The sequence below is a fragment of the Poeciliopsis prolifica genome, unplaced genomic scaffold, assembly GCF_027474105.1.
Source record: "Poeciliopsis prolifica strain line A6 unplaced genomic scaffold, Auburn_PproV2 SCAFFOLD016, whole genome shotgun sequence".
Classification (NCBI taxonomy): domain Eukaryota; kingdom Metazoa; phylum Chordata; class Actinopteri; order Cyprinodontiformes; family Poeciliidae; genus Poeciliopsis; species Poeciliopsis prolifica.
In genome coordinates, this window is record NW_026562391.1 from 1,411,083 (window position 1) to 1,434,067 (window position 22,985).

Genomic DNA, 22,985 nt, shown 5'->3' on the forward strand with positions numbered 1-22,985 from the left:
TGATTTACTAAATCCTCTTGATTGAGAGAATATTTCTAAATATGGGTTTAATTACAGCTACTATAAAAACAACTAGATTTGTGACAACAATGGAGGCAGGAATCATTTCTCTAAATGACTGAGATCAGATCCAATAAACAAGATGAAGGTTTAGATTAAGCCAATATTTTTATAACTAAGGAAAATAAATCATCATCAAACATGTTTTATAGCTACATCACACGGATGAAATAATGTCATTTTGGACAGAGCCAAGAATATATTTTAAATTTCATGAAGACTCATGAATCTCACCTCTGTTCTATCTCCTATTTTCAGATTTTTTTTATCATCTTTTTTTAAAGTTTTTATTTCTTAATTTACTATTTTCATTCATCATGTTTCCAAACATTTCTGGTCTGAAACCGTGAAAGGAAAAAGCTCTTGAGAGAAAATGTGTGTGTGGCTCTGAAAAGAGCCTCTGAGGCCTGCTGTATGTGTGTGTGTGTGTGTGTGTGTGTGTGTGTGTGTGTGTGTGTGTGTGTGTGTGTGTGTGTGTGTGTGTGTGTGTGTGTGTGTGTGTGTGTGTGTGTGTGTGTGTGTGTGGTCAGCAGCTCAAGCTCTCTCTCCACGGATGCGGAGTGCCAGCTGCTTCCTAGGAGCTTTGCCTCCGGTGGATTTCCGGGCGGTCTGCTTGGTTCTCGCCATGTTCTGCTGCTTTCTCTAGAAACGCGGAGAAAAGTGTCAGCGGGAGCTTTGAGCCGCTGCTGTTACAGTGATGGAGCAGCAGAGAGGAGGAGACGCTTCTGGACGTGTTGGGCTCCTGATTGGTGAGCGGCTCCTCCTGGAGCTCAGCTCCGCCTGCAGAGCTCCTCCCCCCCGGCTCAGTCCTCGCTGCTCATTGGAGGAAAAAGTCCCTTCAAACTGTCGGGCGTCCCGCTCTGCTGGAGGCTTTTCTGGTTGGTTGTTCCAGAGACTCCCGCTCTCTCTGCTCTCCTATAAGACAAGCTTTCAGCCGCTGCTCCACATTGACCAGAAAGAAGCTTCAGGATGAGCGGAAGAGGCAAAACCGGAGGAAAGGCCAGAGCCAAGGCCAAGACTCGCTCGTCCCGCGCGGGGCTGCAGTTCCCCGTGGGCCGCGTCCACAGGCTGCTGCGCAAAGGCAACTACGCGCAGCGTGTCGGGGCCGGAGCCCCCGTCTACCTGGCGGCCGTCCTGGAGTATCTGACCGCCGAGATCCTGGAGCTGGCCGGGAACGCCGCCCGCGACAACAAGAAGACCCGCATTATCCCGCGTCACCTGCAGCTGGCCGTCCGCAACGACGAGGAGCTCAACAAGCTGCTGGGTGGAGTCACCATCGCTCAGGGTGGAGTACTGCCCAACATCCAGGCGGTGCTGCTGCCCAAGAAGACCGAGAAGGCCGCCAAGGCCAAGTAGAGTCAACACTGCTGGACCCACAAAGGCTCTTTTAAGAGCCACTCACCTGTTCAATAAAGGGCATTATTCCTTTTTTCTCCATCTTAAAAAATGCTTAAACTATGTTTACTATGAGAAACTACTGAGTGGGAAAATGGTTCCACATCTTAGGGATAAGTGGGATATGATTTCTGTATTTTCCATATCATAACAATTGACATTAGACTCCATCAACCATGTTACTTTTAAACCTCTTTAGGTTAACTTATCCTATTATAAATTCTTGTACTCTTTCTTCTGTGTTGCCCAGTTACAATCATGAAACCTGAAGGATTTTGTAAAGATGTCAGAATGGAGGAGTGGGCCAAAATCTACTGCAGTTATTGAAAGTCTGGTCAAGAATTACACAAAAAATAGGAAAACTATGAAATTGTAAATATCTTTACCAAATGTTCAGTGGCATTTTCCCAGCATATAAAATGCAATAAAATGCCAGCTTATGCAATAAAATGCAATTTAAAGACAGCACAATGTAACTTTTTGGATTTTTTTTTTAAGATTGCATTTCTCAGCTTTGAGGTGAACCTGATGAAGATTACAAACCTTGGCAATGTATCAATTCCTTATATCGTAAGAGGTCGAGATTTTTCAAAAAAATATATACATATGATTAATTACATGTTTTTTCATACTAAATAAATACAAAAGAAGTTTTGTTGTTGTCTTTTATGCTTTTACAATAAAGGATGCATTTATTTCAAATGATTTATTTATTTATTTATTTTTTACATTAACCAAAACTACACATGGAAGCTGCCGCATTGTTCCTCTTTCAAACCCCACTGACAAACACATTGAACTCTGTAGTGCCGGGATCCAGCAGATCTCCAGGAAAGGTGATTCAGAGAAGCGAGTTGGGAAAGAGGGCGTGTCCCCTCAAGGCTCCTTTACTGTGGGGGCAGGAAAAACAGAAACTGTCTTGGACACGCTTTACTACGAGTCCTGCGAGCACACAGAGGAGGACAGAAGCATTTTCTGGGAAAGAAGATCTCGCTGTGCCGCCTTCTCTTTGGACAACATGGCACGGAATAAACTGAGTGAGACCAACGTCTGATACCTAAATCTGTAGTTTCATTCACATGTTTGTTGATGATCCAGTGTTTCAGTGGTTTGCTCCTTTGTTCTTACAAACTGAGCTGAAGTGAAAACAACCATCAGACAGCTCTGCTTTCATTACTGGCTGACCACATAAAACTTTTGTAGTGCTCTCATGAGGCTTTTATTGTTTGTATCTTCCATCTTTGCTAGTTTGATTTAAGTCACATGCAGCCAGATAGAGATCATTTCTCCTGGTCGAACCTGAAAAACCTGTTTGTCAAAGGTGTCTGGCTGTGGGTACATTGTCCATTACCACGAGGCAACATTGTGCATCTGAGATAAAGTAGTGACAGAGACTGACAGAAAAAAAATCTGAAACTAAAATTACAAAAATGTAAGCATAGTTTGACCGCTTGGCTGGAAAATGAGTCGTTTCACTGCAGTGCAGTCAGCGTAGATTGTTTTTGTGGAATTTGTTCTGCTTGGCGTAGAATCTTTTTCTGAGCATCTCTGAAACCCCTAAAACTGAAATGAAACATAATTATTAAGTATAAAAACACATAAGTTGATATTGATGTCTTATTGTTTTCTGAAGACTTCATATTGCGCCGTATTTCCATTGATCCAAAAGTATCACAAGAAATTATGACTGTCTGTCAAGTTGAAATAGTAAACCAACTTTTCTTTTATCTTGTAGACATTATTTGTTGGGATTACATATTTCAAATGTAACGACAACATTTGATAATGTGGAGATTTCAGAAATATAGTTTCAAATCATATGATGTCCAATAGTTCTGGTGGTACAGAACTATTTTATTGCTCCTGAAATAGTAGGAATAAAAGAAACCAAAGTGGTAAAAAGATCCGCGCCTTCTTTCTTTTTCAGGAAACAAGAGCCAGTTGACGGAGGCAGCTCTGGGATTTGCCCTGGGAGCGGTGGGAGGTTGCATCCTGGGCGCTACGGAGGACCCGGTGGACAGGATCATCTCTGCGATGACTGCAAGCGGTCCACTGAAACCAGTGATGGAGGAGGTCAGGGTGATGGGTCCCCTGGGACTGGGCACGCTTATGGGAGCAACGGCGCTGACAACAGCAATGACATCCGTCATAGCAGGAGTTATTTTGGCGGCGGCGGTAGCCTCTGTGTTTGTAACAACGAGGAGCTGCAGCACCTCCTACGCAGACTCTGCTGGCTTGTGGGCATCAGCGGGGTGTGCTGGCATTCTAGGGACCACACTCAGTGGAGCAACATTTGGGAAGGCAATCGAATGGATTGTGAAGACCTATGGCATGGTGGGACTTCTGTGGGCTTTAGGCCTGTTCACTGTGCTTAAACCGCCTCTTAGTGTTTTATTCCAGCTGGCATGGACCCAGGGAGAGACTTGTTGCACTCTAGGAGTTGATATCATGTCCAGAGAAAGGGAAGACATTGAGATTATTGAGTGGCAGCAGAGACAAAGGGTGGCTCTGCACATAGAGGAGAGGATATTATCTGTAGAGAAGGGCAACACAGTGGACGACAGGGCAAGATGGATGACTGAAAAAAGAGAAAGGGAGGAGATAGACAAGAGGAAAATCGAGCATAAAGAGGCTGAAATGGAGCAAAGAACCATCCACGACTGGATCAATACCGTTTTGGTCAAACAAGTCGATTTCTTGGCTTTCACAGGAATACCAATGGCAGTGGTTTCCTTTGTCACATCAATGTTGGGATTGTTTGGCTATGGGGGCCATCAGGTTGTGCTTATGGTGCTTCTGGCTTTAGTTGTCATCATTGCCTTTGTTCTTTTGCAGTCCTCTGACTTTAAGTTCTGGATGTTGGTGGGGTGCATGGGAATGTTCGCAACCTTCATCATTGCCTTGCTCACGCTGCATGCCAAGCAGGAGGCCGGTGCAGTTGCTGCGAAGATGAGCCAGGCGGGGCACAATCAGTCCGCAGAATTCATCAGCACTCGAATGAACCTTCAGTCTTCCCTGGAGGCTGTGACCACATCTTTTTTTGGGGCAAAACTGTGTCAGCTGGGCCTGGGGGCCACAGTGGGAGGGGCATTAGTTCGCAGAGCAGCTGGCGAGGTGAAAGTTATTGTAGGGGCAGCGTCGGTCGCAGGAGTCCTACTCGCAGGGATGGACGCTTTAGCTCCAGTTCTGAGTGACGGAGAGATGGCGGGTACCCTGCTGGGAGTGATTGGAGCAGCGGGGGTGTCAGTTGGTGCAACATCGGCGGCGGCTACAAGGTGGTCCTCATGGCTGGGAACTGTGGGGACGGTGGCGGGGTTGATTCTTGGGGCATTAGGGATGGGAAAGTTGCATATTGTCAATATTGGGCTTCAGCTTCCTGTGGCCTATGTGTTTGCAATGTCCAATCCTTTTTAACAAAAGTACTGTATTATAATACAAACACTTACTGATCTCTAAGTTATTTGCATTTGCCATGCTTTAATAAAGTATATTGAAATCATATAAAGTATATTGCTAGATTTTGTTGCTTCTTTGGGTTTGGTTTACTTAGAGTCCATAAATTAAGCCTGAGGACACTTACTGTCTTGAAAAAGTTGCTTTGTGCAACATTTCAGGTCCGATGCCAGAAGTTCCCACTGTACCTGGAACTCAGACGCCACGATTCAGAATCCAGGATGCAAAACCATTAGTGATTATGAAGGAGCCTTGATTTCAAAGACATCGTCACAGAAGTTACTTGGCAAGCGCCAGATCACACAAGTCAAACCCTCCTGTTGACTGACAACACCCCATGATAAACATAACCTGCAGAAAATGTTTCTGTCTGGTTTCGAACCAGAGACCTTTTGCGTGTAAAGCAAACGTGATAACCACTACACTACAGAAACTGGTCTCATATGTAAAGTTCTCGGTAAAGGGTCCAAAGAAATGGCTCATGTTGAGCCAATTGTTGAAGAGTGTTTGTTCGGCACATCCGTCAGAGACAAAAGAGAAATTCTATAATTGCTCAACCTGACACCACGCCATTTTTGTTTACATTTCATAAATAAGGAAGTTGTACTCAGTGTCTTGCTCAGAGGCTTAATCTCTTCTCCTTCAGTGGTTCTTGGTGCAGCACGAGTTGGTTAATAGTTTCCTCAAAGAGTTTGGTTTGTTTGACACAGTGACACCAGCTGAAAATGAAACAAATGTTGTCATTTTGGTCCTCAATCGAACTGAGTCTACCAGACAACCAGGTGTGAAAACAGCCTTAAGCAATTTTTTTATTAGGAAAACTCAAGCTATGTCTTCATGTCTCATTTCATCGACCCAGTCCTCATGAACAAGACAACAGCATACAATTTATTTCGCTTAGCTTTAAAAACTACAAAGCTTCATTCAGAAAATAATTAGCAAATGTGTGATTTTCTTTTAATAGCATCCCCTTATGTCAAGTAAATGTCTCTGACTTGTAACCAATGACTCAGCACTGAGGAACATCTCTAGATTGCCATCTTTACTGAGACAGAGCCGTCCCAAACCCTTTTTTTTCTATACATAAACATGTGTCCCTACGGCACCCACCATAGGGCCCCCAAGAGCAATTAATTTTAAAAACTTTTCTTCTTGCCCATATATGAAAGATTTATACGATACATTATCAAATATATATCATTGTAAAAAATAAACACATCTTCATAATGAATGTGTGTGTGTTTGTTAATGTAAGAGAAAAAGACCATGTTCTACTTCAGGGTCCTGAGCAGCTGCTTGGTTTGCTTATGCCTCCAGCAAGGGATACCTGCAGACATTCATTTTCAGCCGGTCTCTCTCCTCCTCTACTGTCTTTATTTTCTTCATGAGTTGACTGTTTGTCTTTTCAAGTGTACGTCTGTCTCTCTTCAAGGCACAGACGATTTCCAAGAACTTTCTGCACTGACCGGGCTTCATTTGCTCACACTCTGTGTCATCCGCCATCTTGTGGTTTTCGGCACTAAACTCGGATATGTTGCAAGCTGAGCTGGGTGCGATCTTGTTTGAGTGAACTGAGAAGAAAAAAGAAGAAAAACAAGAAAAGAAGAAACTAACTGTTATGACTGTTATGTTTTTTTGTTGTTGTTTTTCTTTTATCTACACTCTATGAAACAAAGAAGTGACACTCACGTGTAAGACGAAGCGACAAATTGAGAACGGCTTGTATGACACATAGCGCGCCGATGCTGAGGAGAAGCAGATGGTAGCGTCTCCTCTCTGCAAGTTAAATGAAAATATACATTTAAATTAATAAGCTACAATGAAGATGTTTGTAATATTTCGTGTTACCTGAAGAGTTCGCTTCCCCGTACGGCTGCTCATTGACATAGTCTCTCATCCCTGGTCTGCGCATTGACCCAACCTCATCAGCTGTTAGACACTGAATGATGTCATCCTCCTGCTTTTGGTGCATCATTAAAGAACGAGGAAAGACAAAATTAGAAGTGGTAAGAAAAGAGGAAGAAACAAGCTTACAGAGAAGATAAAAGTAACGTAATTTGTCATGTATCACAGACACGCACACAGATAGATGCCTTTGTGTCACAAATTGGCCTCCTTTGAATGTGCGGATGTAATATGGCAAAATGTAAGTCATAGGGAGTAAATTTTCCCAGGCACACAAACAGACATATAGATAAAGAGATGACACGCATTCATGAGAAATATTGTTTATTACCTGTGCAGCTGAAATCAATAAGTTCGATGCCTAGGCCTGATCTGTTGTTGCTGAAATAGTGAATCAGTCGGTCGAGAACATTCATTCTGAACACAATAAAGACGACTGAAGATCAAACCAATCGTCAGACTGGAGAAGCAAGAGGATTTGTGCGACTTTGAACATGAAATGTTTTTTTTGGGGCCCAGAGTGGCTGGCCTGTGTCTTTTGGTAACTTTTGATATTTTATGTCATTTCCTGTGGTTGGCAGAGAACTGAGACGCCTCCAGAAGACAGGAGAGTGGGCAGGCCAAATAAAATGACCAAATATAGGCATAACAATGCTCTAACCACAGAGCGTTTCCAGTCCTGAAGCGGTTGGGCTACAGCAGAAAGAGACTGCACCTGCTGATAGTTCCTCCAGCAAAGAACAGAAAACCGATGCCATGATCTACTCAGGCTCAATAAACTTGGACAATGCATCTTTTGAAAAATGTTTCTTGACCATGTGGTCTCAGATTGGGTGGGCTACAGCAGGCGGAAATGTGTTGGACAAAGTGTTTAAGCTGAAGGTCTTCGCTTATAGAATCTGATGGCCTCTGTAGCTTCTGACCAGTGAGATGTGACGGGACAGCAGGCTCACGCCACGACTGTAAAGTCAACACCTCAAAATGTCGATATGGACCAATCCGTCTGGGGAATGTGAATGAAGAAGTTCATTTAATCCTACCAGAGCGCGTCTAACTGGAACTAAACTGGATCCTAAATCACAAATGTAAAAAAGAAAAGAATAACGGGTAATTACAGTCGGGTAAGGGGAAAAAAAAAATCAAAAGCAGAAATTGTGGTTCAAAATGTGGAAGATTCATCACAGAGACAAACAAATGTGAGGAACTAGTGAAACAAATTAAGAAAGAACGTTTTCAAAATCCTTGAAAGTGAAGAGGTAGTTCTGTTTCAAATATCTGATTTGTAAAGTGGTCGAGATTTAATGACGACTTTAAGGCTTCTTTAAACCTTTGCCTTTAGTGGCAGCTTTACCTTCAAATTTTAAAACAACTCCGTCCAATTCTCAAAAACATGTGATGAGATTATCTTTCTCTTTTTGTCCCTGTTCAATACATTTATGTACATAAATTGCACATTTAATGAAGTTTCTGCTCAGACCTGACCCAAAGAGTACAAACATAAATCCCAGCAGACAAAAACAAAATACCTTTTAAAATACGTAGAAATAATCTTACAGTGTGCAGCTGGTAGCTAACACAATTATGACCAAAGGAAGAAAAATAGATTTTGAATCATTTTTTTAAAAAATGACTATGTTTCAGACTTGTGAAACAATCAATGTGATTCACAGCAAAAAGGTTTTATTGAAATAATGTTTCCTTCCTCACTTTTTGTAACTGGGGAACTAAATGCTTTTTAGGATGTCTGAAAGGAGAAGGAGAAGAAGGTGTTGCCACATTGAGAAACGAACAGAGGCAGCATTGAGCTTCAGCCACTGAGCTCTTGCCCATCGTCAGTGTTCCTCTTGCAGGGTAAGATGGCGCAAGCTGTTAATCGAAACACAGCTGAGATCGATTATGTGAATCAACCCGGTTCGTCCACTAATAGCCTTCCCGAATTAGAGACCAGGGGAAATCGCGCTGAATCGGGTAAGACCCAAGCAGCCTTGAAACATCATTGCCTGAAAGAATGTTTCTTCTTTACTTGGCAAATTTTGAGAAACTGATTGAAACTCGCTGCTGTTTGTTTTTTCCTCCTTTTACGGGATTTTAAGAAGAATATCTCCACTGATCGGTCTGCATGAAGAAGACAAATGATTTGTTTTAAGCAGCAACACAAGAGTTTAATATTCAATGTGGATTTTTTTCCCCTGCACAGGCACTAGGTTGCTCAGACTGGTCGCTGTTGGAGTCGGAGTTCTTTGCATCCTACAAGTTGCTCTCAATGTTTCCCTTCGTCTGGCTCTCTGTGAGTTGTTTGTTTGTTTTTTGTGTTCGGTCTCTTTGTTGTGAGACCAAACACTTTTTCTGGAAACCAATCAGAGACCAAGAGTTGGATCTGGAAACTTTCAGGAATCCAACTTTAAAATTCAGGGGGGGGGGTTGTGTGTAAGTTGAGCAATGAAAGACAGAAATTAATAGTTTGAGGCTTTAGCAAAACCTTGTAGTTCTTTCGATTGCATTTATTTTTTACAAACTGCATTTACAGAATTGAAAAGTGTAACAGCAAACAAAATTATAAATAATCCTGAAAAAATATGCTGTTAAGTTTGATAGAGAAATTCAGGGTGAAGTCATTTTTCAAACTTTTGTGGGTTTTTTGGGTTGTTTTGGAGTTTGATTCTAGTTTTGTTATTCCATGTTCCTAATCTCTATCTTCAACTTGAATAGCTTTGTTTCTGTTTCACCTTAATTCAGTTCTTTATTTACCTTGGTTTAATTAGGTTCCTTATTTCTATTTCTTTATTATAGATTCATTTTCATAGTTTCCCAGTTTGTGTACCTCACTCCCTGTGTCTCTCTCTCTCTCTGTCCCTCACACTTACAACCCATTTCTAATCAGCCATGTTGTCCTTGTTCTTTCTCAGTCACTCCTTGCTCGTTCCTCCCTTTAAATCCTGTCTCTTCCTTATGTATCCTGCCTTCAACTTTTCCTGGATTTCTGTTTTGGTTCTTATCTGGCTCTCTGTGCTCCAATGTTTTCTTTTGTCTATTTTTTTTTTTTTTTTACATTTTGTCTTCTTTTTCCATTTAATTTACAAAGCTACTCGATGCCGCCATAATTTCTGTATGTATACTGTATCTTTAGACTTGACATTTGCCATGAATGTTAATGAGAGATTTTCTTTCAAATAGCTTTGTTGTCCTATTCTTTCAGACAAACCTCAGCCCGCGCCAGATGAGGTGATTTGCGTTAACAAGACTGAGGACGTGTGCAAGCTGAAGCAAGAGACCAGTAAGTGCAACGATTATGAAACGACACAGAAGAAATTATGTGACAATTCATATGTGGAAAGCTTTATATCAGTGGTGTTCAAAGCTTTTGCTACATGGGCCAAAAAGAAATAATTCGTTTTTAACTTGCTCGGCAATAAATGAGATGTAACATTTCAAACTAACACAGTAGACACAATTTTTAGCTGTTGCCGGAAATGTTGACTATTTTGTAAATTCAAAACAGAAAAAAGCCTTGCACATTTTCACTATTAAAGGTAAGACACCCGGTCTGCAAGTTCCACAAAAAATGAAAACATCACAGCAACAAAAACGTGGTTTAAAAAGCAAAGTGTGTGTCGTACCTAAAGGTGATTGTAATACTATTTAAAGTTGTATAACTTTGCCCACATTAAATGTGAAAGAAAAAACTCTCCATTTGCATAAACCGATTTAAAAGGACAAATTTGTGCTTTTCTTGAATTGCAATTCAGTCTTCCAATAAAATAAAATAAAAAAGTCATTACAGGGACCCCAAAATGGCCCCCGAGCCGCACTTTAGACACCCGCGCCTTAATCTTTTCCAGCATGGGGGAAACATTAAGCTTATGAGACTTTTTAACACTTGAACAGGGCAGTATCTCCAGAAGGGATGGCTGTATTTCCGCGACAGTTTTTATTTCATATCGTCCGTCCAGAAGACTTGGGCCGAGAGCCGGACGGACTGCCAGCAGGAGGACGCCGACCTGGTGATCATAAACAGCAGAGAGGAACAGGTACTTCTGGTACCGTGAAAGAAACTGATTATTAGGCAGAACAAATAAGAAGAACATGCAAACATAGCAAAAGATTTCTGTATTCATTGTTATTTTTATTTTCTGTGTAAGATCTTTATCACACAGCTTGCCAGGGACAGGTTGACCTGGATCGGACTGCAGGAGGTAGCTGGGACAGAACAGTGGATATGGGTGAATGAAGTTCCACTGACAGACAGGTTTTTACCTTTTTTAAACATTAAAATAAAAAAACTACCTAAAAGCATCCATTAATGTTCTTCCAACAACTTGCACCATCATGCATCAACAGCTATGTTTAAGGTGAAACCACATGTGTTCAAACTACTGGCAGTAAAATCTGTTAACAGATTCCCGGGACGTTACTGTGTTGCTCTGTTCTCTTTACCTGGAACAGTTTTCTCGTCGATTCTCTGATGTTGTCCTGTTTTTGTCTTCCTCGTTTGAAGCTACTGGGGCCCCGGCGAGCCAAACAAGTTGGCAAAAGAAGTCTGTGTGGAGATGAGGTTCTTCGAAAATGAAAACAGCTGGAACGATATGCCCTGTAGCACTGAAAACTTTTGGATTTGTGAAAAAGAAACGGCTCTTTAAACAACAGCAGAAAACAAACAAATGAACAAACAAACCAAAACTTGGAAAATGAATCAGAAATTTAAGGCAGATTTGTTGTTGTTGTTGTTGTTGGATTATAAGCATTGTGTATTTTGATTTTCAAATGTATTTTTAAAATGAAAGCTTTGATCATTTCTGTTCATTTCTATCAATCCATCAGTCGTGCTTCTTTGCATGGCACATTTCAGCAAACAGGCAGTGTAATTTCTATTGCTAAATCATCAATAAAGAAAAATTCAACAGAAGAAATCCGTCCTTTCTGTGTCAACTAAAGCTTCAGTTTTTGGTGAAATGTAGTGAAAGTCTTGCAGGATGACGTCATTTCAGAGAGCGTTTCTTAAAAAGCTGAATTAACAGCTCAGTCCAGCAGGGGGCGCACACAGGCAGCCATATGTAGTAAATGGACAGCAAGACTACAACAGTCCAATTGTTTAATATAAATCAGCTTCTCATTGCTGTGATTTATTTAATTCTTATGTAGCACGACCTGTTTTTTCTAAGCTCGTTGCATATGTGGGGTTTTTTGTTGTTGTTTTGTTTGTTTTGACATAATTTATCAGGAATATAAAACTGATCTACTGTATACTCAGTGGATAATTTATACATGCAAGTGAAAGGATCTTTTTCTCTTTTTTCCAACTTTTGGTCTCTTGGTGACATAATAATTCCAAGGCGAACGTTTTCCTGCAGCAAGGCAACAATTATTCAAGCAGCAAAATTGTCATTTTTCTTAGTTGTATGTTTCTTAATAATTTACCAAAAATTTGAAGACGGGTTGTCTGTTTCTTCGGTCATATTTAATACCAAACCTCACTCAAGAAGGTAATTATTAATTAATGACTGAGACGAAACTACTTTACAATTATTTCCTGATAATCAGGCGGAGCCCCGAATTGTTCATTTTGAGCCAAATTGCTTATTTTGTTCATTTCCTTTGCCACTTATTGCTATCTATTTATGGCTATTCAAAGCAAACCTGTTGTTGCACAAACAAAAAAGCTATCTTCATTGTGACAAGCTGTTGATCCCCTTTTTCACAGACCAAATCTTGACTTTGAGAACGCATACAATTGAAATGACCGTGCAGAAAACATGGCTGAATCAATGTCAGTACTTATTATTTGTCTTTGAGGCTTTAACAACTGTAGTTTATGATATTAAAGACAAAACAAAAAACCCTGCCATTTTCAAACTCTCCCAGATCGTGACTGGTACCGATTTCACATATCTTTGAAACATTTTACATTTCTAAAAGTCAGCAAGTGTTCAATGAGACGCACACAGCGAGGCAGCAGAGTGGAGGTTCTCAAATCTGCAGCCGCTGCGTGACGATGCCAATGGTAACCAAACGTCTCTGGCGAATGATTTTGACCACCTTGTTGAATCTGTGGCTCAAAGAATCCAGCATTTTTGCCCATGATTTCAGATTTATGAAGGTTTCACCTCCACTTGCTTTTTGCCAGTTGCATCCTTCAATTTCACAAACATGTTGCATGTTTCCGTGAAGCAGGAAACAAAAAAACAAAAACAAATCCATAAGAAGTAAAAAAATATCTGAGAAATGGAATTGAAAAACAAAAAAACTCCCTTTTTGAAGAGGTTACTTCATGAAGGTTGTGCTTTGAGTTATGGAAGATGAGAGCGACGAAGGAAGTGAGGAAATCCTGAGGCTGTGATGTTGTTCTCTTTTCTGTCTACTATTAAAATGTTCCTGTTTATCTTACTCCATGTCTTTTGTTTTGTTTTTTATGAAGAATAAAGAAGCTTCAAACTCAACGTTGTCCTAATGCTCTCATTGATCAGGTTGTTTCGTAGATCAGATTAGAGAATAAACCAAACGTTCTCGTTAGAGGTGATTAAAATGTTCTAACACAACAAAAACGAAGGCTGTCTTGGTACGATCATCATGGAGCATGTATTTCTTAAGTATGGTTTATATGAAGTAATGTGTCTTTTTCTGACCTTTGACCCAGAAGGGGAGAAATGAGTCAGGTGCCTGAAAGAGGAAGAAAAATCGAGTCTTGTCGTTGTTGTGAAACGAACAAAAGAAGAAGACAGTTGTTTTCTAGTGTTATGCAAGAAAAGCAGTTTGTTGCCGGTTGTCTCACGGCGGCGCTCTGAAGGTAAGATGCCAGGAGTTGTCCGCAGAGAGCCAGCAGAGTTCAGCATGGACTACGTGAATCTGCCTGAGCCTGCAGTTACAACGGCTGCTGGAGGAGTAGACCAAGGGAACCGTCCTGCACCAGGTAAGGAAAAAAAACTCTGTTGAAAAGTATGTTTTACTTTTTTAGATTTCATTTTAAACACACTTTTTTCATTATTTGTCAATTACTGTAACATTAAGAATAGCCTCCAAGCACAATTTAAGATTTATTAAATGACTGGATGAAACTTATGTTTGCTTTTGACTTACATGAGTGTGTCAGGCTTAGCATAGCAACACAATCACACACACACACACACACACACACACACACACACACACACACACACACACACACACACACACACACACACACACACACACACACACACACAGACAAACAAACATTTGACATAAGATGCAACAGAACAATTTCTCTGTTATTGTGACCCTGTTTCTGTATCTAGGGACAAAGCTACTCAGACTGGTTGGAGTCAGCTTTGGACTCCTTTGCCTCCTACAAGCTGCTGTCAACGTCTCTCTCCGCCTGACACTGTGTGAGTTTTACACCTATATCACTGTGACAGCAGAGCTTTGTGCTTTATCAGCAATAAGTTGTATCTGGATTAAGAAAATAAACAAGAGAAGGATAAAAACATGTTTCCAAAATGACATCCATTACTGATTAATAAAAAAGGCATCATTTACACATTTCTGTCCACTTCAGGACGATAAGAATAACAAACTGTTGCCAAACTTGTGAAAAGTCAGAGGAACTATGCAGACTGAGAGGATGGGGGTTTTCCACTTGGCTAATGCTTCACTATTTTCTTCTTAAAATGAACTTCAGACTCCCACATAGCATCAGCTCACTTGTTTTTTCTAGTCACATGTCTGTTTTCACAACTTTGATTCATTTTCTTCTCTTTCAGTCAAACCTGACGGTCAGACATCAACAACTTGCAGAAATGAAACTGACAAGAAGAGTCAGCTGATCGGTAAGTGTGATGATGATGAGGATGTGGATGATGATGAAACTCATTATGGGGAAAACCCATAGCTACTGAGTTCAACAATGGTAACGCCAACAGCATGTAAAATAACTATTGAGGACACATCTTCATAGTATTTTCTGTTGTTTATCTCTCATGGTCTTTACCACGATCAATTTAAATTGTGCTCAATTCTCTTCCACCCTGCAAATGACGTTGCTCAGATCTCTAAACAATGCAGATAAAAAACACGTGGTATAAGCATCTGGAAGAAGTTCATAATTACTCATAACTTTGGATCAATGAAGCTCTAAGACAAACTGAAACAGATGAGAAGTTTAGTTGGTGACACTGTATTTGACAAGGTGTTCATAAGACACAGTCATTATCGTGACATAACGCCTGTCAGGATCATGAAGGAGTCTTTATGAATATATACGACTGTTGCCGTAAAGTGTCTTTCGGTGGATAATGACACTTTTAATCCAAAATGTTTCTAAAACTTGTGTTAAAAGTCATTGAAAATGGTGAACTTTGCATTCAAAGTGTCATTATTTACCGAGTCACAAAGACAGATCTTATGTCATGTTTTTGACAGAGGCAAGTCAGTCTTATGCACACACCTTCAAATAAAGTGACCATTTAATTTAGACTTACACCGCATTAGTTCATCTTTTGATTCAAACCTTTGAAAGCTTTGTAAAACAAATTCTGGTGCACACAAAGTGTTGGTGAAAAGAGTCTGAAGAGTTTTCTTCCCCTCAACAGAGCGGTACATCCAGCAGGGATGGGTGCGTTTCCAGTCCAGTGTGTACTACATCTCTTTCGCCAGGAGCACGTGGCTGCGGAGCAGACAGTTTTGTCGGCGCCAAGGCGCTGACCTGGTGATTATAAACACCAAAGAAGAACAGGTAAATGTGTCTTCATTCAAAATAAAATGACTGGGCAATTATATTAAGTAAATGCGTGCTTCATTTTCTGCGTAAGGACTTCACAAGACAGTTTAACAGACTCACGTGGCTCGGACTCCATAATGACACCAAGACGAGGAAGTGGACATGGGTGGATGGGACTGAGCTGACCAAAAAGTGGGTTTCTTTTGTTGTTGTTTGTTTTTACCATTTTTCTGTTTTGTGAAGCAAAAAAAAATGTAGGAATTGTTGATTAAATCTCAATAATCAACATGAATAAAAATAGGATGCATGCTAACATGTCAGTTGGTCCTTTTCACTAAAACACCTTTTCTTGCCATTGATGTTGTCGTGTCTTGTCTTCTTTTGGTTTCAGCTACTGGGGGCCTGAAGAGCCAAACGGTTTCGAAGGCAAAATTGAAAACTGTGTGGAGATAAGGTTCTTTGAGCTGGAAAACAGCTGGAATGACATACCGTGTGAAGACCAAAACTACTGGATCTGTGAGAAAAACGTGGCTCCGTAAATAAAACCCAAACCGAGTCGAGGGAAGTTCAAACGAACCTGAAGTCTTAACTTGGAACCGGGAATGAAAAGCCGGAGTCCCGGTTTTAATCATTTGGAAAAGGAGCCTGTTGGGTTTTGGATTGGAAGCAGGGTCTCGTTTGATTTATGCAGAACATTGTTTTGAAAGTGAAGGCGATCGCTTCATAGCAACGATTTTATTTTTGGTAAATGCTGTGAATAATGATGGAGTAAACAATGACCGAAAGTAAAGCTTTCGGTTTTAGTGAAATCTTGTCAGTTTGTTCACCAACAGGTTATAAAATGATCAGAAAATATAAAGAGCGTTTATTTCGAAAGCTGTGTCATAGTTACTGCATCTCAAACTTACACATCCTACTGATCGCAAATCAACCATTAATGTTTTTCCTCTCACATCTGTTGTTCAGCAGCTAATTTATTATTACAAATTATTCTAATGCATTTTTTTATATTAACACAACATTTGTGCTTTTGGGCTTGTTATTGCTTTATATATATATATTTGTTTGTACAACTTCCACTATCTTCTATTATTCTTGCAATAAAAGAATGAAAGTCAATCTAAATTCTCCAGGTAATTAACACATTAACATGAAGTAAACATGGTTTTGTGCTTTATTTATTTATTCTTTTCATTATTCTAAGAAAGAAAAATTGTTGTGACAGCCGAATAAAAACCTCATTTTATTTGCATGTTAAGACAAATACGCAGAAAGTCTCTGTGGATAATCACATTTGAAGCTCCAGACACCGGATTTCTGTGCACATTCCTTGTTCTAAGGGCTCGTTCAGCTCAGACAGAATTTTGGGTTTTTTCGTTTAATAGTTTTGATGATTTGTTCTGTGTTTGCCTCAGCTGGGCCTTTTTTTCGATCAAATCAGCCTCGTTTTGGTTTTGATTTAATTCAGTCTGGTTATTTTAGTTTTATTATGTCTATTACTTATTATCTGATCTGTATTTCACTCATGTTTTCTGATGTCCTGTTGTGTTTTGCTCCTCGTTGCTTCCTTGTATCATCTCTCGCCTCCCAAATCAGTTGCCTGGGGTGACAACAGAGGAAGAGGAGCACAAGCACCAGATGAAAAACTATCTGCTCTGTCAGCTGCTACTTAAGTTTACTTCTGTTTTCATGCTTGTGAGGTTAATGAGGAGTTAGCGCCCCCTGCTGTCTTCTTAGCATAAAGAGATTACTTGGTGTGGAAACACACTGGCCTGCACAGAAACCAGCAAGTCTAATAATTATAAGGCAAATACAAGACAATGGTTTCAAAAATTTTGCGCTGTTAAATAGAAATGTGACAATGTAACTTTAACAGTGCCAGCTGTTAAACTTAAATGTTCTACTTATGGCATTAACTTGGCAAAATATTACCAGTTCCCACATCAGTATGTGTATATACAGCAAAAAAGGACTAGAAAAGTTATAATAAAAAAGGTTTGATAAAAGAAACAAGCTTTCCAGACCTCATCTATTTCTTACCCACTCTCCGTTTCCAGGACCGACTATGTTTGCTGACACAAGAGCAATAAAACAAACGTTTGACTGAACAAGCAAAATTATCGCTCCGATGCATAGATATGGAGAAAAAGTTCACAAGAGATGATCGTATATGGGACAAAAACAAGTGACTCACAGACTATGTTGAATATCAATACTGTAAGAAGCGCAGGTCAACATAAAACACAGTACAATGTATACATGAGCTAAGTGATGGAAAGTCAGTTCATATATTAAATGTTTTTCAGCCATTTTATTGGCGACGTAGCGACAGGAGGAGCATCCTTTCATAGAATGGCAGGTTGATCAATCTCAGGTGATCAATCGCTGCTGCCTCACCAGCTTCGCTTCCAAGCATTTGAACATTAAAATGCGAAAATTCAGCAATTTTGAAGAAAAAAAATCATCAGAATTGGTTAAGCTAAATGAAAAATAGGTACTTTATACAAACTGCAGGGTGAAAATAGCGATATAAAATATTTTCTCATGATATATTATTTTTCCATGATGACAGGAATTAGCCGTTTAAATTAGCATGAAAATTAATTTCCTGCAAATTGGCAGTCAAATTTTACAGTAAACTACATTACTGACTTTAAATAATGATGCTTATATATAAAATGTTTCCTTTTAAGTTTCTACTCAACAAGCAAAAACATACAATTGACTCTTAATTAAGTCTCTTGCAAAACTATTTGCAAATCTTCAATTTTTTCCCCCCAATTTTTCCGGGATGCAATTACAAAACTTCAAAGTATGTTACCGTAAAGTGATTCAAAACAACATTATTTTAAAATGTTTTCTACAAACAGAATTTGAAAACAGGAATGATTAAATTAGTTTTTCCATAAATGACACCGAATTCGCAGTTTCCAGTAAACAGAAACAAGAAGTTTGCTTTCTTCCAGTACAGTGAATCTATAAATTCGCCGTGACCTCTGATCCCTCCTTGACATGAACTTTTCAAACGAGGCAAGATATTTGCTGAAATCTTCAATTTCCTTCTTCCTCAATTTTTTTTTTCTTTTTGCATTTCCAATCATTTGGAGAATGAGGAAGACGATTTCAATAAAAGGAGAATTACTTCAATATCACCGCTTGCTGTACTTAGTCTTCAGCACTGAGCAATATTAAATCAAACATTTCATTTAAACGAGTTGAAGAAGAAATTCTTGTAACAAATAAATTATTTGAGGCTGGTCAGTTAATCCAAGATGGCTTTGCATGAAGACCAACATGAAATGTCTGCTATATATGGTAATATCATCAATCCTGTTTCCTGCGACGATATTTCAAAGACCCACTCAGGTGAAGACAGCAACGCCTCTTCTGCCGCATCCGGTAAGAGAAAAATCGGCTTCAGCAATAATTTTGGCGCCAGTTTTGGAACATGGGACATTTACAGCTCAGAAATGCTCAAATAGTCTTTAGGAACGTCTGAAAAATACATTCATAACAAGGTTTAACTTAACTGCTACCTTTTATGTCTGTTTTTATATTCTTGTGGCGCTGTATAAATACATTTTTACTTGCTTCGCAGCAGTGCATGAAGCTTTAAAGTCGTGTTTTCTCTTTCCTTGTGACGGCTGCCGTCACACAGCTTCTTCTGTAGCCAACTGGAGAGTCTTTTTGGACAAAAGATGTGCAGAACCATTCAGGAACCTTTCAGGTAATTCAGGAGGAGAGAAAAGTGAGTGTTTGTAAATCAGATTACATTTGATATGGTTTCCCAATGAAAAAAATGACTGAAACGATTTGGTGCTATAATGCAAACTCCTGGTTTCAGCAGCTTTTCAGCTGCTGAAAGTCTTTGCATCAAATATTTTGTTTGAAGTATGTTTTTCTCCCATTTTTCATCTAATTATTCTCTTAACATCATAAAGCAATAAACACCTGAAAAATGAATAGTATATCACAATTTAAACTATTTTGTTTCTCAGTAACTACAATTTTAAATAATAATAATTTTAATAATAATGTATTTCCTTAGAAGGACATTTTTAGCTTTGTTGTCTTTCTATATTTTATATGGTTTTTGGTTTGGTTTATATGGTTTATATGGTTTATATCTCTGAGGTGATTTATATCACTCCACATGTTTTTACACAGGAGATCAACTGTACAAAGTTGGCACAGCTGCCTTTGGACTTCTGGCTCTTCTTCTGCTCGGTCTTATCATTTACCTTGCTTGCCGTAAGTAACCTTGACCACACATGGCCTAACATTTTACCGATACGTTACAATTCGGCTCAGACGTCACACGTCTCTAAACAACGCCTTTTAATGCAGATAGTCACTCAGAAATTTTGATGCACAACAAATTCTGGATAGTGTTTGCATCATAAAATACATTATAGTGTCACATGTTGTTGTTGAATTCAGGTTTTTCAACCACTTCTATGGCCGGGGGTGTTTAAAATCCAACACATCGGTGTGCAGTCTGCTTCTACGAACCTTTGTGAAAAAGTTGGTAGCTCTTTACCTCAGAGAATTCCAGTCTAGTATTGTGATAGGATGCCATCTTTGGAATAACTCCAATCGCAAATTTTTACCCTTAAAGTGTTTTGAGCACAGCTCACCAGCCTTACATCACCAAGACAACTGCAAAACGAAAGCTGTATGGGTGTAAAGTACGCCACCACTGAAAACACGTCAGCTAAGACGTGTTTTCCTCAGTAAGAAATCAGGATTATCTGCCAGGCTATCCAAACTGACAACTCTCGGTTTGCTAGTAACAACCAGCCTCTTGTTCTACACTTTACTTTGTGCAGAGGGTCTGGACCCTCGGCTATTGGGAAACGATTGTTTGCTGACTTGCCCAAAGGGTGGAAGGGCAAGATCTTATTTAGTCTTGTGGATTGAGACTGTGATGTCACTCATTTCTACAAGCATCTGAGGGCAGATGAGTGAACGCTTCTGTACTTTACTGCACATAAGTTTGGCTGCCGATGGAGCTTTTCTGCTGGTGCTTGATAACTTCTAGTTGGGATCAATTTTGTTTTGTGTCTTGTTATATAATTAAGAGTTGTTGTGGTCTGTTTTCATTCAACTCATGTTTCTGCTTCAGAACTGATAACTGATATATTTTTAATGAAGATGATCAAAATTTTCAGATATGGAAGTGAGAAGAAGAAACTCATCAGAAGAGAGAAGTGAACTCAAGAAGACACTGAATGACTTGGGTTGGTATAAAAAATAAAGTATCAGTAAAACTACCAAGAAGTATAAAGATAATGTGTAACAGGTTTTCTACCAATACAATTTTACCTCAATACTTTATTGAGAATCAGTTTCGAAGCAGAATTCCTGGACTGAAGAGAGAGACAATTTGACGAGGATAAACTCTGGTAAGTATCACAATTAAACCCTTTTCAAAGTCCAGACAAAACTAAGATAGAGAAAAGAAAAATATATAACTATATATTTTCTAATGAACAATTCTCATCGTTTTTCAGAAACTGAGGCCAGATTAACAGCAATCTCGCTAGAAAGAGATGAGCTGAAGAAGAGCCTCAACATTACAGGTGGGAATGCATGGGAGAAAACATGTGTAAATATTCACTAATTCTAAAATTGTCATGAAAAAAATGTGTGATCCTCAGTCTTGAACCAAGAAATAAAAGTCAGACAAATTTTAAAAACAATTAAATGAAACTGGTAGTTCAGTGCTTTGGATATTTTGTAAACTCATAAACTTGCTAATCCCAATCTGAACTTTCATATTTCCATAGTTACATTTACTTGACAGTGGATATAGTCAGTCAGCACTTGAATGTTTGACTTTTTTTTTCTATTTTCTGTTTTCTGTTTTTTGCCACAAGTTGTAATCTTTAACAGCAAGTTAAATTTCTCATTTTTCCCCAAAAAGTTCAACTAGGATGGAGGATTTTCAGAGGCGGTGCGTTCTACATTTCTTTTACAGAAAAGACTTGGCAGGAAAGTAGAACCTACTGTCAGTCTTTAGGTGCAGACCTGATGGTTATCAACAGCAAAGAAAAACAGGTTTGTGGGCAAATGTGCTTTTGCATGCTTGATAGATATTTGACAAGCTTAATTATAGTTAAAGGTACAAAGGCAGATGAAAGCAGATGTCGTTAACATCAGATTCGACCTGTAGTTGACTCATGATCTTTGTTTCTTAGGACTTTGCGAACAGTTTCCAGACGAACATGTGGATCGGCCTGACTGACTCAGAGACGGAGGGAAGTTGGAAATGGGTGGATGGGAGTCCACTGACCACAAGGTTAATTTGTTTATACTTTAAACAAATCTTTTATTTATTTATTTATTTTTACCTCTCTGCTTTTTTTAATCACAACATGAAAATATTTTGTCACATCATTCACACAAAGATTTTAATCTTGGTTCTTTCTGATTTTTTTAGCTACTGGCCAGACGGTGAGCCAAACGGTAAGAGAGATGAAAACTGTGGTGCTATAAAGACTTTCACCGCAGAGAGAAGCTGGAATGATAGAGCATGTTCTGCCTCACTTAAATGGATTTGTGAAATGTCGCTCTCCTAATAGTAGTGCTTGCAGTTGCATTTATTGTTGCAAAATTTTTGCTTTCGGTTACACGGCTGTGGCATGTTTTAGATTCCCTCATTCTGTTAAATTAATTCTTGTTACATAATGTGTTTTTAATCAATGTCCTCAAAATCAAAGTGCTGATATTTATTTCTTCCTGCTCAGGCCAGTTTTATGCTAAAAACAGATTTGTTCAGAAAGGTTTTAACAATTTTGAATATTTGCCAATAAGTACTGGAAAATACAGGACAGTTCAGTAATTATGAATCTGTTTGCTCAAAGGAATAAAAAATGTCAAAAGTGTGAAGAATCATTCATTCTCTTTTTTTTTTGCTCTCAACTCGATCAAGAAAAGTTACAATTGTATCCCATCATTTCAAAAAGTCTCACCAATTTATGCTTGCAGTCACATTTCGAAAGTTCAGTCAAAGAAGAAAAGAGCGTGTAATGAAAGGTGTTTCTAAGTTTTACCCTCACCACACTGAAAAGAAAGTTTCTCTGAACCAACTCGAGCTACAATCTTGATTTCAGAACTAATGCAGTTAGGTGCAACAACATTAAATTCCAGAGATTTGAGTGTTTATGAACGGACACAATGATCTTATTCTATTCTATGTACATCGGTTTGATTGTCAGGTTTGTATGCACAGCACATTTCAGCAAGAATTACAAAACATGCAGTAAACATTACAGTTTGTCATATGTCACCCTTAAAATTTTCAAGCAAATCAATGTTTAACTTACTATTAATCAAATGCAACTTTTAGCCTTATTTTAAAGGAAGTCAGTGTTTCAGCTGTTTTGCAGCTTTCTGGACGTTTGTTCCAGCTTTGTGATGCACAACAGCTGAATGCTGCTGAGTGGTTAAGATGGCAGATGAAGACAATACTGACTCAAAG

The 22,985-nt window shown here is 39.2% G+C and overlaps 4 protein-coding genes and 1 non-coding gene across 5 annotated transcripts; 4 read left to right on the forward strand and 1 right to left on the reverse strand.

The window, feature by feature from the left end:
* The first annotated feature begins 1,020 nt into the window (after nucleotides 1–1,020).
* LOC129367332 (histone H2A-like) lies at nucleotides 1,021–2,007 on the forward strand. Its single transcript, XM_055041694.1, has one exon. It carries the CDS (start codon nucleotides 1,030–1,032, stop codon nucleotides 1,414–1,416), a length of 387 nt encoding a protein of 128 aa, XP_054897669.1. The 5' UTR covers nucleotides 1,021–1,029; the 3' UTR covers nucleotides 1,417–2,007.
* Nucleotides 2,006–4,925, forward strand: LOC129367159 (uncharacterized). The gene is made up of 3 exons (XM_055041456.1): nucleotides 2,006–2,025; nucleotides 2,263–2,492; nucleotides 3,383–4,925. Exons 1-3 carry the CDS (start codon nucleotides 2,006–2,008, stop codon nucleotides 4,867–4,869), a joined length of 1,737 nt encoding a protein of 578 aa, XP_054897431.1. The 3' UTR covers nucleotides 4,870–4,925.
* Nucleotides 4,926–5,269: 344 nt separating this feature from the next.
* On the reverse strand, nucleotides 5,270–5,342 carry trnav-uac (transfer RNA valine (anticodon UAC)). Its single transcript has one exon. It is a non-coding gene; the product is annotated as a tRNA-Val (tRNA).
* A 3,235-nt stretch (nucleotides 5,343–8,577) lies between these two features.
* Nucleotides 8,578–17,467, forward strand: LOC129367161 (uncharacterized). Its single transcript, XM_055041458.1, has 13 exons — nucleotides 8,578–8,781; nucleotides 9,011–9,100; nucleotides 10,010–10,087; nucleotides 10,699–10,841; nucleotides 10,953–11,059; nucleotides 11,309–11,441; nucleotides 12,673–12,682; nucleotides 13,520–13,717; nucleotides 14,082–14,171; nucleotides 14,547–14,612; nucleotides 15,375–15,517; nucleotides 15,594–15,694; nucleotides 15,894–17,467. The coding sequence occupies exons 1-13, from the start codon at nucleotides 8,670–8,672 to the stop codon at nucleotides 16,039–16,041; spliced, it is 1,419 nt and encodes a 472-aa protein (XP_054897433.1). The 5' UTR covers nucleotides 8,578–8,669; the 3' UTR covers nucleotides 16,042–17,467.
* Nucleotides 17,468–19,679: 2,212 nt separating this feature from the next.
* On the forward strand, nucleotides 19,680–22,308 carry LOC129367369 (C-type lectin domain family 4 member M-like). The gene is made up of 7 exons (XM_055041749.1): nucleotides 19,680–19,753; nucleotides 20,674–20,742; nucleotides 20,851–20,907; nucleotides 21,016–21,084; nucleotides 21,429–21,562; nucleotides 21,703–21,803; nucleotides 21,945–22,308. Exons 2-7 carry the CDS (start codon nucleotides 20,676–20,678, stop codon nucleotides 22,081–22,083), a joined length of 567 nt encoding a protein of 188 aa, XP_054897724.1. The 5' UTR covers nucleotides 19,680–19,753; nucleotides 20,674–20,675; the 3' UTR covers nucleotides 22,084–22,308.
* The last annotated feature ends 677 nt before the right edge of the window (nucleotides 22,309–22,985 follow it).

Excerpts from the sequence above, each read along its gene's own strand:
- LOC129367332 (XM_055041694.1), top strand. The coding sequence starts at position 1,030 with ATGAGCGGAAGAGGCAAAACCGGAGGAAAGGCCAGAGCCAAGGCCAAG.
- LOC129367159 (XM_055041456.1), top strand. The coding sequence starts at position 2,006 with ATGTATCAATTCCTTATATC. Across the intron at positions 2,026-2,262 it reads ATGTATCAATTCCTTATATC|TGCCGGGATCCAGCAGATCT; the intron begins GTAAGAGGTCGA and ends TGAACTCTGTAG. Across the intron at positions 2,493-3,382 it reads CATGGCACGGAATAAACTGA|GAAACAAGAGCCAGTTGACG; the intron begins GTGAGACCAACG and ends TTTCTTTTTCAG.
- LOC129367161 (XM_055041458.1), top strand. The coding sequence starts at position 8,670 with ATGGCGCAAGCTGTTAATCGAAACACAGCTGAGATCGATTATGTGAAT. Across the intron at positions 10,842-10,952 it reads TAAACAGCAGAGAGGAACAG|ATCTTTATCACACAGCTTGC; the intron begins GTACTTCTGGTA and ends TTTCTGTGTAAG. Across the intron at positions 14,613-15,374 it reads CAAGAAGAGTCAGCTGATCG|AGCGGTACATCCAGCAGGGA; the intron begins GTAAGTGTGATG and ends TCCCCTCAACAG.
- LOC129367369 (XM_055041749.1), top strand. The coding sequence starts at position 20,676 with ATGGAAGTGAGAAGAAGAAACTCATCAGAAGAGAGAAGTGAACTCAAG. Across the intron at positions 20,743-20,850 it reads GAAGACACTGAATGACTTGG|TTTCGAAGCAGAATTCCTGG; the intron begins GTTGGTATAAAA and ends ATTGAGAATCAG. Across the intron at positions 21,804-21,944 it reads GGGAGTCCACTGACCACAAG|CTACTGGCCAGACGGTGAGC; the intron begins GTTAATTTGTTT and ends TGATTTTTTTAG.